General features: G+C 32.5%; 2 protein-coding genes and 1 non-coding gene across 4 annotated transcripts; 2 read left to right on the top strand and 1 right to left on the bottom strand.

Annotated features, from left to right (window-relative positions):
* The first annotated feature begins 2,783 nt into the window (after positions 1-2,783).
* Positions 2,784-7,249, top strand: LOC126678923 (pre-rRNA-processing protein ESF1). Its single transcript, XM_050373838.1, has 7 exons — positions 2,784-3,452; positions 3,548-3,622; positions 4,021-4,295; positions 4,783-4,945; positions 5,100-5,228; positions 5,792-6,495; positions 6,674-7,249. The coding sequence occupies exons 1-7, from the start codon at positions 2,874-2,876 to the stop codon at positions 7,032-7,034; spliced, it is 2,286 nt and encodes a 761-aa protein (XP_050229795.1). The 5' UTR covers positions 2,784-2,873; the 3' UTR covers positions 7,035-7,249.
* A 2,121-nt stretch (positions 7,250-9,370) lies between these two features.
* LOC126679645 (U6 spliceosomal RNA) lies at positions 9,371-9,473 on the top strand. The gene has a single exon (XR_007640932.1). It is a non-coding gene; the product is annotated as a U6 spliceosomal RNA (small nuclear RNA).
* A 617-nt stretch (positions 9,474-10,090) lies between these two features.
* Positions 10,091-13,928, bottom strand: LOC126678968 (aspartyl protease family protein 1-like). Of its 2 annotated transcripts, none has more exons than XM_050373897.2 (10): positions 13,452-13,928; positions 12,947-13,088; positions 12,431-12,666; positions 11,915-12,139; positions 11,676-11,793; positions 11,512-11,585; positions 11,330-11,429; positions 11,186-11,246; positions 10,629-10,700; positions 10,091-10,532 (listed from the first exon to the last, which is right to left on the bottom strand). In XM_050373897.2, exons 1-10 carry the CDS (start codon positions 13,757-13,759, stop codon positions 10,309-10,311), a joined length of 1,560 nt encoding a protein of 519 aa, XP_050229854.1. In that variant the 5' UTR covers positions 13,760-13,928; the 3' UTR covers positions 10,091-10,308. The 2 variants fall into 2 exon arrangements, with proteins under 2 accessions (XP_050229854.1, XP_050229853.1); XM_050373896.2 differs by having other exon boundaries at positions 11,676-11,811; positions 13,452-13,926.
* Between the last annotated feature and the right edge of the window lie 1,022 nt (positions 13,929-14,950).

The following is a 14,950-nucleotide window of genomic DNA, read 5'->3' as shown; positions in this document are numbered from 1 at the left end:
TATGCATCTTCCGGCTTTATTTCACGATGTTTCAAGACAATATAATATGTTAGCTCACAATTTAACTCAATCATGCAAAACAAAACAGAAAAGGGTCAATCTACTCCGTTACTTGTAGCATTTTTTTGTTATGCGTAAACAACTCTTCAATTATGCAACACATTTGATATTTTTTCTTGGTATTCCTACCTCTATGAATGGATAGTGAATATTTTTTTAGCAACAAAGGAGATAAATATGTTGTAAATTAAAAATTAAATCTATTTAGTAAATGAGCTATGATTTGATAAAGAAAGAAAAAAGGTTGTAGTAGTTCAGCATAAATTTGACTCTGCAATCAAAAGTAAGATTCGATCCTAGTTCATCGTGTCAAGTGCAGCGAAGAAACTAGAATCTTCAATCAAATAGTCGATAGACAAACCAAGACTTTTAAACCGTCACGATCCGATTTCCATCCAAAACTCGATCTGAAACCGGCGCTAGAGATTAAGAGTGGTTGTTCCAAAACTCGTAGTAAATCTAAAAACTTTTATAAATTTTTCGCAAATGAAGACCATATATAACATATGATATGTTTTCAAAAAATCCTGTTAAAACCTTCATCTCGTTTAACAAAACACATTGTTGAAAATGGGTTCTTAAAATCCTAATTGCATTTTAAGAAACCAGTGCACAAACATCAATCTCTTATGACGCACATGCTCTGTTTCCAATACAATCCTAAAATGCTAAAAACATAAAATATGTGTAAATCTCAAACAACTGGTCAAAGCATTTTAGAAAACACGCAACTTTTAAAACATATATCTTGTGCAATCGTTCAAAACATAATTTATCAAAATACAGCGAACTGCTGTAAATAGAAAGACAGATTTTCCGGTACCCAATTTCTAACAGTTCTAGAGGTATGGTTGACTTTAATTTCCGAAATTATTATGAAAGTCCGACCTCGTAACTTGATTACCTGAAAGGTGAACATTAAGAGAGTCATAAATATAAATATATCTAAGCGAATCTACAATTTTATAGTGGACCCACAAAAATCTATACTAATAGTACTTTTAAGATTGCTTTTGATCAATGCATCTGCATATGCCTCTAAATACTCAAATTCAGCTTTATAGTTCCCATCCAACTCTAGCATCGCCAGTTTTTTTGCCGTTTTGCATTTTGAAACGGAAACTCTAATCTTTAAATTATCCTCTATTCCTTGCTTAAACTCAACAATTCCCATGGTTGGCATGTTATATAGTTTTATCTTCATTACCATAGGCACATACTTAGAAGTGTAGCTAGTATTTTCACACTTGTTTCCTTTGTCATTTTATCCTTTATTTCTGGCCCATCTGCAACACCTTCTAGCCCCCTCTTTATCCTTTATTGTCATCTCTTCATTCACAATTGGCCTCTATTCATCCTTTATTGCCACTTCTTCATCCACAATTGGCCCATGTTCATCCTTTAGTTGCCCCTCTTCTTCCACAGTTGGCCCCTTTTCTTTCACAATTAATGCTTTTAATTCATCAACTGCACCATGTAATATCTATTGGTTCATTAACTCTCATGTTGGTTCATTTAGTTCCCCTAATAGCTCATTTACTGTCCCTGATGGCTCAGTCATATTTGTTGGCCCTTCAAGATATAACATTAATCTATAAAAACACTAGGTCATCATATATCCTGTGATCAGCATATATGTATATATCACTCAACCAGCTATTTCCCTTATGTAGTTCAATATTTTTCTGATATCATCATCATTATCCACTAGAAATAACCCATCATTTAGCTTTGTACTAGGCTTTAACACAAATATGTATTCAACATTTTTAAACCTTAATTTCTCATCATATCGCCAATTTAAATCACTCAATTTTATGTAGTCTGGATTAAAGTTATATACCGTATCCACATCACCATTCATATATTGCAAGTAAGGATTATAAACCCATTTCCCCCCATAATTAAAATTTATTTCAACCCCTTCATCCATTCTGAAATGTGCAAAAAGTAACATAGACAAAAAAAATTAAATTAATTTACAATACCAGCAACTAATTTATGCAACTAGAAATTAAAAAAATTAAGTCTAATTTTTATACAAATATCATTTTGCAAAATCCTATGATTGTTATCGGTATTTTAATTGCAAAAAACTAATGGTAGTCCACATTATCCCGTTGTTTTCAATAAAATAATAAACAAATAAAAAAAAGAACCACATTACGTACCTTGTTAGTCCACGCTTTTTTTACTTTCTCATCTTCCACTTCTTCTCTTCCACCATTGACAGCCCTTCTTTTTCTTCTGAGCCAAAAGTAGCGATTTAAGGTTTAAAATTAAAGAGCGGACATAAGATTCGACAGGGATTTGAAGATTAAAGAGAAAAAAGAGGGAACATGAGATTCGACACAAAGATTTAATTTAGGGTTTTACCTTTTCTGATTTTAGTAGTTGGGTTAATTGATTAGAGAAACAAAAACAAGGGGAGGAGGAATTGTCTTCACACGTGGAAAATAGAGATTTGCCATATATGATATACAATGGCTATTTTAATCCATGTCAGCAAATTCAACATCGTGAAATTGGTGTGCTTTTCTGATATTTTTTAACGACGTCAGGATCATATTTGAGATCGCGAATATATTAGGTGTTAATAAGAGACACGGAGCATACATAAGGTTCAGTATTGAACCTTTTCCTTTTTTTTTTTAATTTTGCCTAACCGAACCGTAGGCTAGCTTAAAGCGCAGCGTTTTATAAAAACCGGAATAAGTATGAAGCACATCAGGATCCAAACACCACCCATCGTCTTCAATTTTAAATCCCTTAAACCCTAAATACAGAACATACAACTTCTAACTTATGAACAAATGGGTTTAAAAAATTCAGACAAAAAGATGAACAGAAAGAGCAAGAACAAGCATGAACCAGTTAAAGAATCCGAAAATCATAATGAAGACGGCGGAAGTGGCGGCAGAAGAGGGAAGAAGCTCATTTCAGACCCTAGATTTGCTTCCGTACACTCAGACCCTAGGTTTCAGAAAGTTCCAAGACATAAATCAAAAGTGGAAATTGACTCTCGGTTTAACCGTATGTTTACTGATAAAAGCTTCTCTGGCTCTTCTGCACCGTCGGATCCTCGGGGAAAAGCTAAGAAGCAGAGACCTGAGAGTTTTCTGCGACATTACTACCGTGTCGAAGAAGAAGTAGAAAAACAAGGAAAGGAAATTGAAACGAAAGTTTCAACTGAAGTAGAAGACGAAGAAAGCGAAAGTGAAGAGGAATTAGAGAAGTTTGACGACGTGGCGGTGCAAAGCGGGTTGATTAATAGTAGCGAATCTGAGGCTTCGGAATCAGACTCGGAGGAAGATGGCGAGGCAGAATCTACTACAGATGAAGAGGATGATGATAAGGTGATTTTTGAGGAGGATGATGGAACTGACGTGGAGGTATAATTATCCTTTTGTTTTTAGTTGTGAAATTTGATTTGATTATTTTGTTATATTTGATTAATTGGATGAATGTATGTTTGTATGGTATTCAGGAGGAGAATATCCCAACTATTGAAGATGGAACACGAAGGCTTGCTGTTGTTAATTTGGACTGGAGGCATGTTAGGGTATGTGTCATTTGGAAAGTTTTGGATTATATGCTGTGTGTGTATTCGAGAACTGAAACTTGCTTGTATTATTGATTTTGACTTTTGTTTGCTGTTAATTTTGGCTGAAATGGAGAATAACATTAATGCTGACTGATATTTTTTGCATCCTTAGTTTTAGTGAAGCATCATGATAGTAGTAATAACCAGGCAGTCATCGGGTGCCTAAACTCGTTGCATGCTTGCATCATGAGTTTAATCGTTTGTTTCTATAGATGTATGATACCTATTGTTGAGACAATGCATTAGGAGCTGAGCATTATGCATTAATTCCATTATTTATTTACTCAAATATTTCTATCTTTTCTCGACCTTCCCTCAGTATATCCTTGATTTTGAATTTTGTTGGGATTATGTAGGCTGTGGACTTGTATGTAGTATTGCGCTCATTTCTTCCAAAAGATGGAGACATTGTGTCCGTGGCTGTCTATCCATCTGAATTTGGTCTTCAACGTATGAAGGAGGAAGAAATTCATGGTCCTGTTGGCCTATTTGACGATGATAAAAAGAAGAAGAATGATAATGATGATGATGTTAATGAAGACGACGATGACGACGACGACGACGAAGATGAAGATGATAATGATGAGATTGACGAAGTCAAACTGCGTGAATACGAGAAATGCAGGCTGAGGTGATTGACTGTGTGCTATTTCTGATATTCTTCTTGTTACAAGTTTTCAGTTGTTGCTTTTACTCTTAAACATACTATAACCTCTTCAGTCCGTTACATGGTTTCAAGTTTATGCCAGACCATTAATATGCATATTGGAAATGTGATTCGTGGTAGTATAACATGGGGCCTAATCATCCTTTGCAAAGTTCTTGTGACATTATGACATGTTTAGATTTTTTTTTTTCATTACTTTCTGCTTTTAGCATTTTTGTTTGTCATGACCTCAATGCTAAACCCAGTGTGGATGCCAAACGCGTTCGTTGGATTCTTTGGCACATATTCTATCAAGCAGGAAGTTAGATAGTAGATCTAATTTTCCCTGTCCATTTTAAATTTTGATGAGGATATTGTGTCTGCTTGTATTTACAGATCGCTCATCATGTCATGTCCTTGTTTTCAGTCAATTCTTTTAACTTCCTTTTAAACTTAAGTGTTTCCTCTTTAGGTACTACTATGCTGTGGTGGAATGTGATTCTCTAGCTACAGCAGAACATCTGTACAAATCATGTGATGGAGTTGAGTTTGAGAGATCATCCAATGTGTTTGACCTTAGATTTATTCCTGACTCAATGGAATTTAAGCATCCACCTCGTGATGTTGCCAAGGAGGTAAATGTTGTCATACAAAGTTTTTGTTTTTTTTATATATTCATTTTTTGGACAGCTCTTTTACATTTGCCATATACCTCTAGCAAAGGAATTGTCTTTTCCGGAATAGTTCATAGTGAAAACATTGATAACTAAATATTTATCCTCTGCTCAGGCACCTACAAATTATGAAGGATTGGATTTCCATACTAAAGCGCTGCAGCATAGTAACATCCCTATTTCTTGGGATGAAGATGAACCGCAGCGTGTAAAGACATTAAACCGAAAATTTACTGCTGATCAGGTATGTCAAATCTGTCAATATTCTGCTTTCTAGTAAACATTATGTAATATGCATCTCTGATTCACTTTGGTGGAAATCTAAGCAAGTTATATCTGGAACCTTTGCTGTGGTTCTCTTAGTTTTCATTGAGGCTGTTTCATATATTGAATTATTGTGGGTGATTAGTTGCAAATGTGTTTGCTGAATATGGGATGGGGTAGACGGGCTACTTACTAGGTGTATCTATGACATTAATTAAACTATATTGAAGGGACTCATTTGCTTTATTGGTTTTTACTGTTTGGAACATTTTTTTCACTTATGGATCTCATATATTGGTTAGAAGCATTATTTTCTCGACATAAGATCACTATCTAAATTCTTCTATAAGGAATGTCAATTGATGCTATACTGGTGGCATAACGGCAGTTAAATATGACATAAGCTACCATATTTTGCTAAGAAAAATCATGCGAATCTTAACTTGTTGGAAACTTTTTAATGTACCTCTCTTCTTCACTTGTTGGAAACCTTTTAATGTTCTATTTCTTTTTTTCTGTATATTGACAATAACTTCCATTCAGATGGCTGAAATGGAGCTGAAGGAGTATTTAGCTTCTGATGAGAGTGAAAGTGACGATGATGATGATGGTGCTGAGGGAGAAGCAGATAAAAAGGATAAAAAGCGGGATAAGTATCGTGCTTTAATCCAGTCTGGCGATGGTTCAGATGGAGAGAATGAGGATGAAGGCCAAGATATGGAGATAACTTTCCACAGTGGTTTAGAGGGTCTAAGCAAGCGCATTCTAGAAAAACGGGATAAGAAATCTGAAACTGTTTGGGAAGCTCACCTCAGGAAACAACAAGAGAAAAAGAAAGCTCGAAAAATGAAATCAAAGCATTCATCAGAGGACGAGAGTAGTGATGCTGATGAAAAAATGACAGAAGAAGAAGAAGACGATGACTTCTTTGTTGAAGAACCATCAGTGAAGAAGCGAAAGAAGGATGGCCGAGCTAAGAGCGACAAAGAAGAAAAGCAAGTTGAGGATACAGATAAAGAAGCAGAAGCAACCCAAGCAGAGCTTGAGTTGTTGCTTGCTGATGATAATGAAGTTGATAATGGTGTAAAAGGATATAATATGAAACGTAAGAAAGCAAAGGGTAAAAGAGGGAAAGAAGTTCCAGATGAGAATAAAGTACCGCCCGTTGATTATAGTGATCCACGGTTTTCAGCTCTCTTCAATTCGCCTCTTTTTGCATTGGATCCTACAGATCCACAGTTCAAAAGGTATTTTCCAATATATTGTTCCTTTATTTTATATAAGTACATAAAAATGGCTTATCAGAGTACGAAGATTGAGTTATTTAATAATTAAATATCTTATTTAAGTTCTTAAACTCAGAAGATTCTGGTTTACTATAGCCTGCTCGTTAGTGTAACTAATAGTTGAGATTGGATGTTGCAGGAGTGCTGCGTATGCTAGGCAGACGACAAAGAGACAGCACAAGGGTGATAGACCGGAAGAAGCTGAAGAAGAGCACAAAAAACAACCCACAAAATCTGAGTTGCCCACTAACGAGCCGGATGCAAACAGAAGTGAGCACATAAATTCTGATGTTGTTGCATCATCGAAGAAGGAGAAGCACGAAATATCAGCGTTAGTAAGATCCATTAAGTCAAAGTCGAAGAAAGTTCAGATACCCTCAAATGGTAAGGCTAATAAAAATGAGAAGTCGCAGTTTAGAGGTGTAAAAGAAAGTGAGAAGCCTGAGCTCTCAACCTTGGTTCAGTCGGTAAAAAAGAAGGCAAAATCTATGAAAAGGTGAATTTGCAAAGTTCCCTGAAATCCTAGTATTATTACACAATGGAAGAAAGTAGTGGAGGCATAGACATCAATGAAGAGTTAAGGGTCCACTATTTAGATCTACAATTTTGATTTTTGCTAACTTATAAATTTTGTTCCCCTCTGTTTGATGAAGTTTAATACGCCTACAATACTTGATAATTTGAGATTATAATAAATGTGCATTTTATAAGTAAATTATACTGAATTTCGGATAATTTCATAAGGTTTTGCTGGTGTTGGTAAGAGTAGGATTAGGTAGCTGGTTATTTATTTAAGGGGCAAGATCTAAATTGTACCTTTGAAAAATGACTTAAATAACAATTTGACCCCTCAGCTTGGAAGCAATGGACAATTATCACATAAATTAATTTTGTGGGTAAACCAGTCATGAACTTAGTAATTATAGTTAATTAATTGCATTTTGGCAATTTATCCCCTCAATTTGTAAACTAATTGTCTCCTCAATTGGCAATTTTCCGCTTCAACTTATAAATTAATTTGTCAAAATGGAGTTAATTGACCATTTATCAAGTTCATGACTGATATATCCATAAAATTAATTTATGTGTTAATTGCCCATTACTTACAAGTTGAGAGGACAAACCAAATCTTGGGATAAACTTTAAAAAACAAAAAAATATTTGGTAACATTTTTATAATAAATAGATAGTTTGATAACTTTTTTTTAAAATAAATTAAAATTCAATATCTTTTTGTTTTTTCAAAACAAAAAATGTTTGATATTCTTTTTTTAATAAATAGATAGTTTGATAACCTTTTCGAAATAAATTAAAGTTCGATATCCTTTTTAAAATAAATTGAAAGTTCGAAATCCTTTTTGAAATAAATTGAAAGTTCGATAATTTTTTAAAATAAATTAAAATTCGTTAATTTTTTTGAAATAAATTGATAGTTCGGCAACTTGCAAAGTATTTAACCCGATTACGTGCTTGTGCGCAGGTATATAAGTTTATGACAAGTTTATGTATAGTAGTTAAATCAGATCAACAGGTACTAGAAGTCTGGAATAGAGGATGAATGCTTCACTTTCTTTCTATTATTTCTGAAAACCAACTGGGAAGAAATTTTGTATTGAAACAATTGAATTTTAGTCTTACTCTTATCAATATATTGAAGAGGATGATCTATACCATCTGCGATAGCTTTCTTTTATAAATTTGCTCTCATTTTTATTCAAACTTAAAAAAATTATCGATATCAATTAAAATTGAGGATTGATTTGGAAAATTAAAATGAATAATTTTTATTTTTATTGAGAAGAAAAAAAAACTTTATACGTGATCCCATAAAAGAAAATATATTTATTTATCTCATACATTTATAATTTGTTATTTAAATTTACAACGATTTAAAAGTATAATTTATTTTATTTTCCTGTTAAAAAAGTTCTTATGCCTTTAAACAAAGTTCAATAATGTTTTGGTTCAGTAGTTTTAATTTGAACATAAGACTGCATCAAAATAAAACAGCCTAGTTAAGACACAGGAGGATTTGCAAAGAAATAATTTGCTTCATTAGCACTTCTGTTTGATTTAAGAATTATTTATAACTTAAGATATACTTGATCAAATTACCAATACAGTCGACCCTCTGATAATTAATACACATGGTGGATCAAAAATTTATTAATTATTAGAATTATTAATTTATTGAATTTATATAAAAAAATTATAAAAAATATTTTAAAGCATCTACATTAATAGACCTAATATTAATATTATATTATAAAAAAACTAACTAAATACACTTTACAATCACTCAATTTAAAAGAAACAATTTTATATTCAATTTAAAAAATATCAATTGATACCAAACCAAAAAATGATTATTAAGAAGTCGTATTCATAAAATAAATTTTTTTTTAATATTTTTTATATTAGAGATACTTTATTTACTTTAATTTGTTTATCTAATAACTTCTTTTAAAATTTCTCAAAAAGATAAGAAAGTCATAATTTGATGGTATTTTAACTTCCACTTTATGATTTAAGGTTAGTATTGCCTCAAATAAATCATCAATTGTTATATATTTCTTTAAAAAAATCTCTCTAATAATTAATATTCATGTATAATATATTTTAAATTTTATTAATTATTAAATAATAGAATTATTAATTATCCGACGTGGAACGAAGTTGGTTCTCTCAATTTTTTATTAATTATTAGAATTATTAATTTATAGAATATTAACTATTAGAGGGTCGACTGTATTCCAGTAAAATAGTGCAATCCCACATCGCCCCAGCAGACGTATATGCTGTGCTTTATAAACTAAAAGGAGAAACACTTTACATTGTCCCTTCGGGGACATCCGATAAAATTGGAACGATACAGAGAAGATTAGCATGGCCCCTGCGCAAGGATGACACGCATAAATCGAGAAATGGTCCAATTTTTTTTTATTTCGGATTTTTAATTTATAAATTATTTATTGAATTTTATTTGCTTCTAATTCATACTCACGCCCTTCGGCACATTCAATAAATAAAGAGCCTTAGAATGAATTAATAAATCCTGTAAATATGAACTTAAACTTAATTACACTTTATATTGCAAATTAATTGTAAAACTATGCAATGGAGAATACATTCATTAAAAGTAGCAATTATTTTTGCAGTGAGGCAACTGTTAATTATTCAATTATAATCTCAAAATGTATCTGTTATTCTAAGTTCACTTCGAAGTGAGTAATTAAAAATTATTTAATTTTTACCTATTTTTTAAAAATTAACGCGCAATAGTGCGGATTAGATGATTCTTTTTGGACATAGCCCATCCTAATTGATCCGGGATTCTCGCATGAAAATTCTCGAGTTCTACATGTTAGTGTTTTATTTTCATTTTAAAAAAAAAAAAATTAAACTCCAAAACTCTATATAATTTATAACATATTCTTGTAAAAAATATGACCTCGCTATTTTTAATCAGAATGTGTTTGTTGTGACTTGTGAGGTATCTTATTAGTAGGTAAATTGCAGTTGAGTGCAAGAATAAACAAAAAATATCAACTGAATGTACTAAAATGTAACAAATATTATATCAATTCTATAACCTCATTCTTCAAATATATTTACAGCTGCTGAGTCAAATCAGGTTTCTAAGATCAAAAAAACAAATAGGAAGCCAATAATGCTTCCCATATCCTGTGGTAAACTATACCCGAAAGAAATGGCTGTTCTGTTCTGTGTATACAAGACGGTGAATCGAAAAGCTCGAAACGATCAAGAATATACTCAAATAATGTTAAAGAATGGAATAATAACCATCATAATTGCAAAAGTTAAAGAGTTTAACTTGGGCAATTTAGCCGAATTATTCCCGGCAGGCCCCGGCACGCCATTGACTTTAGTAGTGTTTTGATTCCCTTCCGTGGCTTGTGGATTGATTGCAGTAGCTGGTGGGACTCCGGGACTTATTGGTTCAACCGGAAGGGAGTTGGTCTCCAACTCATCATTACCTGTGCCGATGGACATTATACTCAAATTAGTATTTTAGAATATATAATTAAGCGCTTATGTTTGCTAATGATCCAAAATAGAAAATGTATACTCACAGTTTGATGCCTTCCATCCCAATACATTCTTTTCGCGGTTAAAAACTATGTGGTAACCAGTCATGAAATTTTCTGCATTATGATCAACATTTGATGAAATGAGGAATAATTCAATACACATGCAAATGCAAGTAGGCGTGTGAAAAAACTAACCAAACCGAACTGACAATTTTGGTTCAGTTTGATTTGACATTATTAAAATTAACTGAACTGATGAATTTTCTACATGATTTTTATCTAGTATCTAAGGTTGAGACTGATAGCTTATTTTCTAGCTTATTTTAAATATTCCATACATTTCAAAGAAGCATATGGCATATGCAAATTATGTCCAGCACATACATGCACTTTGCTTTTTCCATAATCCAGCCTGTAGAGCCTTTGCTTTGAACATTTCACAATAATTGAGGCTTTTAGTTGCTAATAAGTTAAGCATTTACTTAATATATCATGGGAGCAAATAATTGGTCATCTAGGATAAAATACGAATATAATATGAAATTATATAAGCAAGAAACTTAGAAAGTAAGAAATGTCTGAATAATATAGATACTTACGTCCGATAATATTCACATCTCCGCTCTTAACAATACCTAGACAATATATGTACGCATTACCCTGCATATTGAAAGGAGAAAAGCTTAGTGTCAATACATGAGGTTGATATATATAACATCACAACACCGGAGATGAAACTATACCGGAAGACCAACTACTAATATTGGGTCGGTGACATTAAATCGACTTCCACCTTGCATCACAAAATTCACTACTGGAATCTCAAGATTTGTTTGATTTGCACTGCAATGATAGTAAAAGCTAGAGTGAATAGGGTTGCAAAAGATGCACACAAAAAAAATGAAGTTTTTGATGTGATATTGACCTTAACTCATAGCAATATTCAAATGGGAGATTAATATCCGATGAGTAGCGCTTTTCTTTTGCCAAGGTATTGAACTGCAAAAACGCCATAATTAAGCGTCGAGAGCAAAAACTATATAGCATTAAACTTAGTTACTATCAAGCCAAGTTTCTGAAGATACTTACACTGCTAGTTATTAGTGTGTAGGCTGGATCATTTAGGTATGTAAATGAGGTGCCGGAATCGAAAATTGCAGAGAACTCGAGATCTGCATCTCTCCCACCCACATTTATTTTAGTAACGCTGATGTTGTAAGTTGGACTAATGATAGGTTTCCATACGGAAAAAAATCAGTACAACAATCATAAAATTCTACTGAAAATTAGTAGAAATGGACATGAAGATTTGAGAAGTGAGTGCTTACTGTGTATGCCTCAAGTTGAAAGGTGTCTCTCCTTGACCCAAACTTCCTATATCTCCGAAACTGATTCTCCCAACACCCTCGGGTCCGAAACACATGGAAAATGAATTTGCAGTATACCCATCTCTTGCCAAAGTACTTGGAACAGATATATTAGTCATACCAAGTCCAAATAAACCATTTATAGCTGCACCATCCAAAAATGAACCCGTTTGGACCCTGCCGCAACTGCATAAACCATCAAATCACAAAGTGCAAAATTAGAATTGTAAATAGTTATGTTGCAGGGAAACTTATCTGAGTGAAACTTTAGGCATTTTGTTTTTGTTTCCAAAAACGCTTTTAAGACTTTAAAACTTTATACTTATAAACTATTGTTTTAAAAAAAATTGTTATTTCATTGTTTTCTAATTGAACTTTTCTTGTTTAAGTATTTCAGTTTTCGTACAAAATAGCAAACATAAATCAAAAGTAAGCTTATGGAATACAATCAATCACTGAACTATCATTATTACGTACCCGAAAACAATCTTTGCGTCAGTAGGTTTTGATTGAGGATTATCTGTAATTAAGTGCAATACATCCTGTATCAAGACACCAGTTGATGAGGTACCATTCGAAAGATACTGAACTTGATAAGGACAAGTGCTTTGAGCAGACGGGCACCGACTTTGCTGTGCACATAATGAATTGTCACACGAGATCTTTTGGCTAGTTGATGATGTATTAGGGCTGTATATGTTAAAATCTATTTCCTGTTTCATTCAAAACAAATAAGAACATGAGATGGCAATTGCATAATAAGTTGATATCCCATAACTAAACATCAATGAGTGACTCAAAAAATAATCAATATTGACTTGATCTCAAGTCGAGCTAATGTTCGAGCTATTCGGGTCAATTGCCAAATAGAGTTTGAACATCAAGATACGTCACTCAGACAAACTCATGAGTCTAGTCGAATTAGACCCTTTTTGCTTTACTTTATCTAGAACAAACTGAAGACGACATAAAATCTAGACAAGATGATATTACCTGTCCATTTGAGGATTCTAAGCCACGAACACAACCATTATTAGTACAATCACAAGGTAACCAGAAGAGATCACTGCCCGTATCTAATGCCACCAAAAATGATAAACTTGGTGTCCCCACAGAAACATTAGCATAATGCAAACTGCCAAAATAAAAGGTCAATCATTCAACCAAAAGAAACTAAAAAGAAAAAAAAAACATTACTTTGATTTATTTATACCCATGTTTAACTCCCCAGAAAGCTCAAGACTTTTCAATCGATTCATAAAAAAGTCACAGATTAATTATCTATATACATATATAACCAATCGAAGACTTGTTTGACTTTAGGATGTTTGTCTCTACACCCAAGCTAATAACTCAGTTTCGTTTCATTTTCCTCCACTTTCTAAGCAACCAAACAGAGTCAAACCAGCAAAAAAACGAATACCCAACTCAAAATCCATAAACAAGTAGAATTAAGCAATAAAACAACGTTAAAGAACTGATCAGAAGAAAGTCTTACAATCCAAGAGAACTAAGGCGAAAAGTTTGATTGCCGTCGAAGAAAGTAAGTGGAGTAGTAGAATTAAGATCAGAAGCAAGTTTCCGACCATGGATTAATCTGTCACGATGAGCCATAGTTGCATAATAGTGAGGAGAACCTTTTTCCGGCAACTCATCAACTGATAACATCCCCTTAACTGGATCCGAATAACGATGATGAATATCGTACCCAAACGTACCGAACCCATAACAGCAGCTAAACAAACTGCTGCATAACGTTAACAGAAGTAATAATAACAAGGACTTAAAATTATTACAAGAAGCCATTAGAAAGAAGAAGAGAGAGAGAGTTGTGGTAATAATAATATTTGAGGAAATTAAGAGTTAAGAAGTGTATGGTTTGATTAAGTAAGAAATGGGAAATGGTAATGGGAGGGGTGATGTGTGTTCGTGTTTGTCTTCTGTGAAGAACAAAACGCGGGTGTTTGTGTTTGGTGCCATCAAAGGTCGGAGATGTGGGTCCTTCCTTCGTTTACTATTTCTATTTTTCAAATTTTTTTTATCTTTTTCATTTTGCGTTGGAGCCCCTTTTACTTCCTAGATTCTTCATTTTTGCCCCACTTTATACATATATAAACAATCATGACCGAATAAAATATTCAGTTTTAACATTGAAATTAATACCGATAAAAAACATTGAAATTAATAAAAGAAATTATTTGTTAATAGTATTATCGATGAAAACATACTTATAAATTAACTTAGATGATTTTATTCTCTGTTTTGTTTTAATCTTAATTTTCTTACATACAAAATACATTATATGACTGTTGAATACTTTAAGTAAATTATGGAAAAAATAATTTTGGTGTTAGTTGAACATTTCCTTTGCTGTATTTAGAATAAAAATATATCTAAATAACTCAATAAGTCTTTAAAATTTATTAATCAGTGAAAACATAATGTAAACATTACTAATTCTGAATTATCAATAAAATTACTAATTCTTTTAATAAATAAATAAAATACTAATTCACTATTTTAATTTTTTTATATGTACTTTAATGATAGTGTCCATCAACTTATAATCTCCAAAAGTATGATTTAATTAAGAGATTGAAAGAAACTCGAAAATGGTGGAGTGAAGTGATAGATAGAGGACATGGATTTTATACTTTTTTTGATCAAAGAAGCCTTAAAAGCATCAAAAAAGGACATTTAAGAAAACAAAAAAGCGGATACGATTTAAAAGTAGTAAAATAAACAAATGAGGGGCTAACCGGTGAAAATAACAAAAGTAGAAGGACAAAAATATAAAAAGAGAGTGAAAGAGAGAATTAGTGGTTGTTGGCGGATGTAGTAAACCGTTGACATCAAAGAGAGAGAGTTTAAATTAAATAGATTTGTGATCCCCAGCGATGACATACCAAGTGTAGCTTACCTACGTTTGACACGTTAATAAAATAATTTGGTTAATATCTTTACTTTATATTTAAAGATACAAAATAAATTTACTAC

Source organism: Mercurialis annua, linkage group LG4, assembly GCF_937616625.2.
Source record: "Mercurialis annua linkage group LG4, ddMerAnnu1.2, whole genome shotgun sequence".
NCBI classification, from domain to species: Eukaryota; Viridiplantae; Streptophyta; class Magnoliopsida; order Malpighiales; family Euphorbiaceae; genus Mercurialis; species Mercurialis annua.
This window is presented reverse-complemented; position numbering and strand designations above follow the sequence as displayed.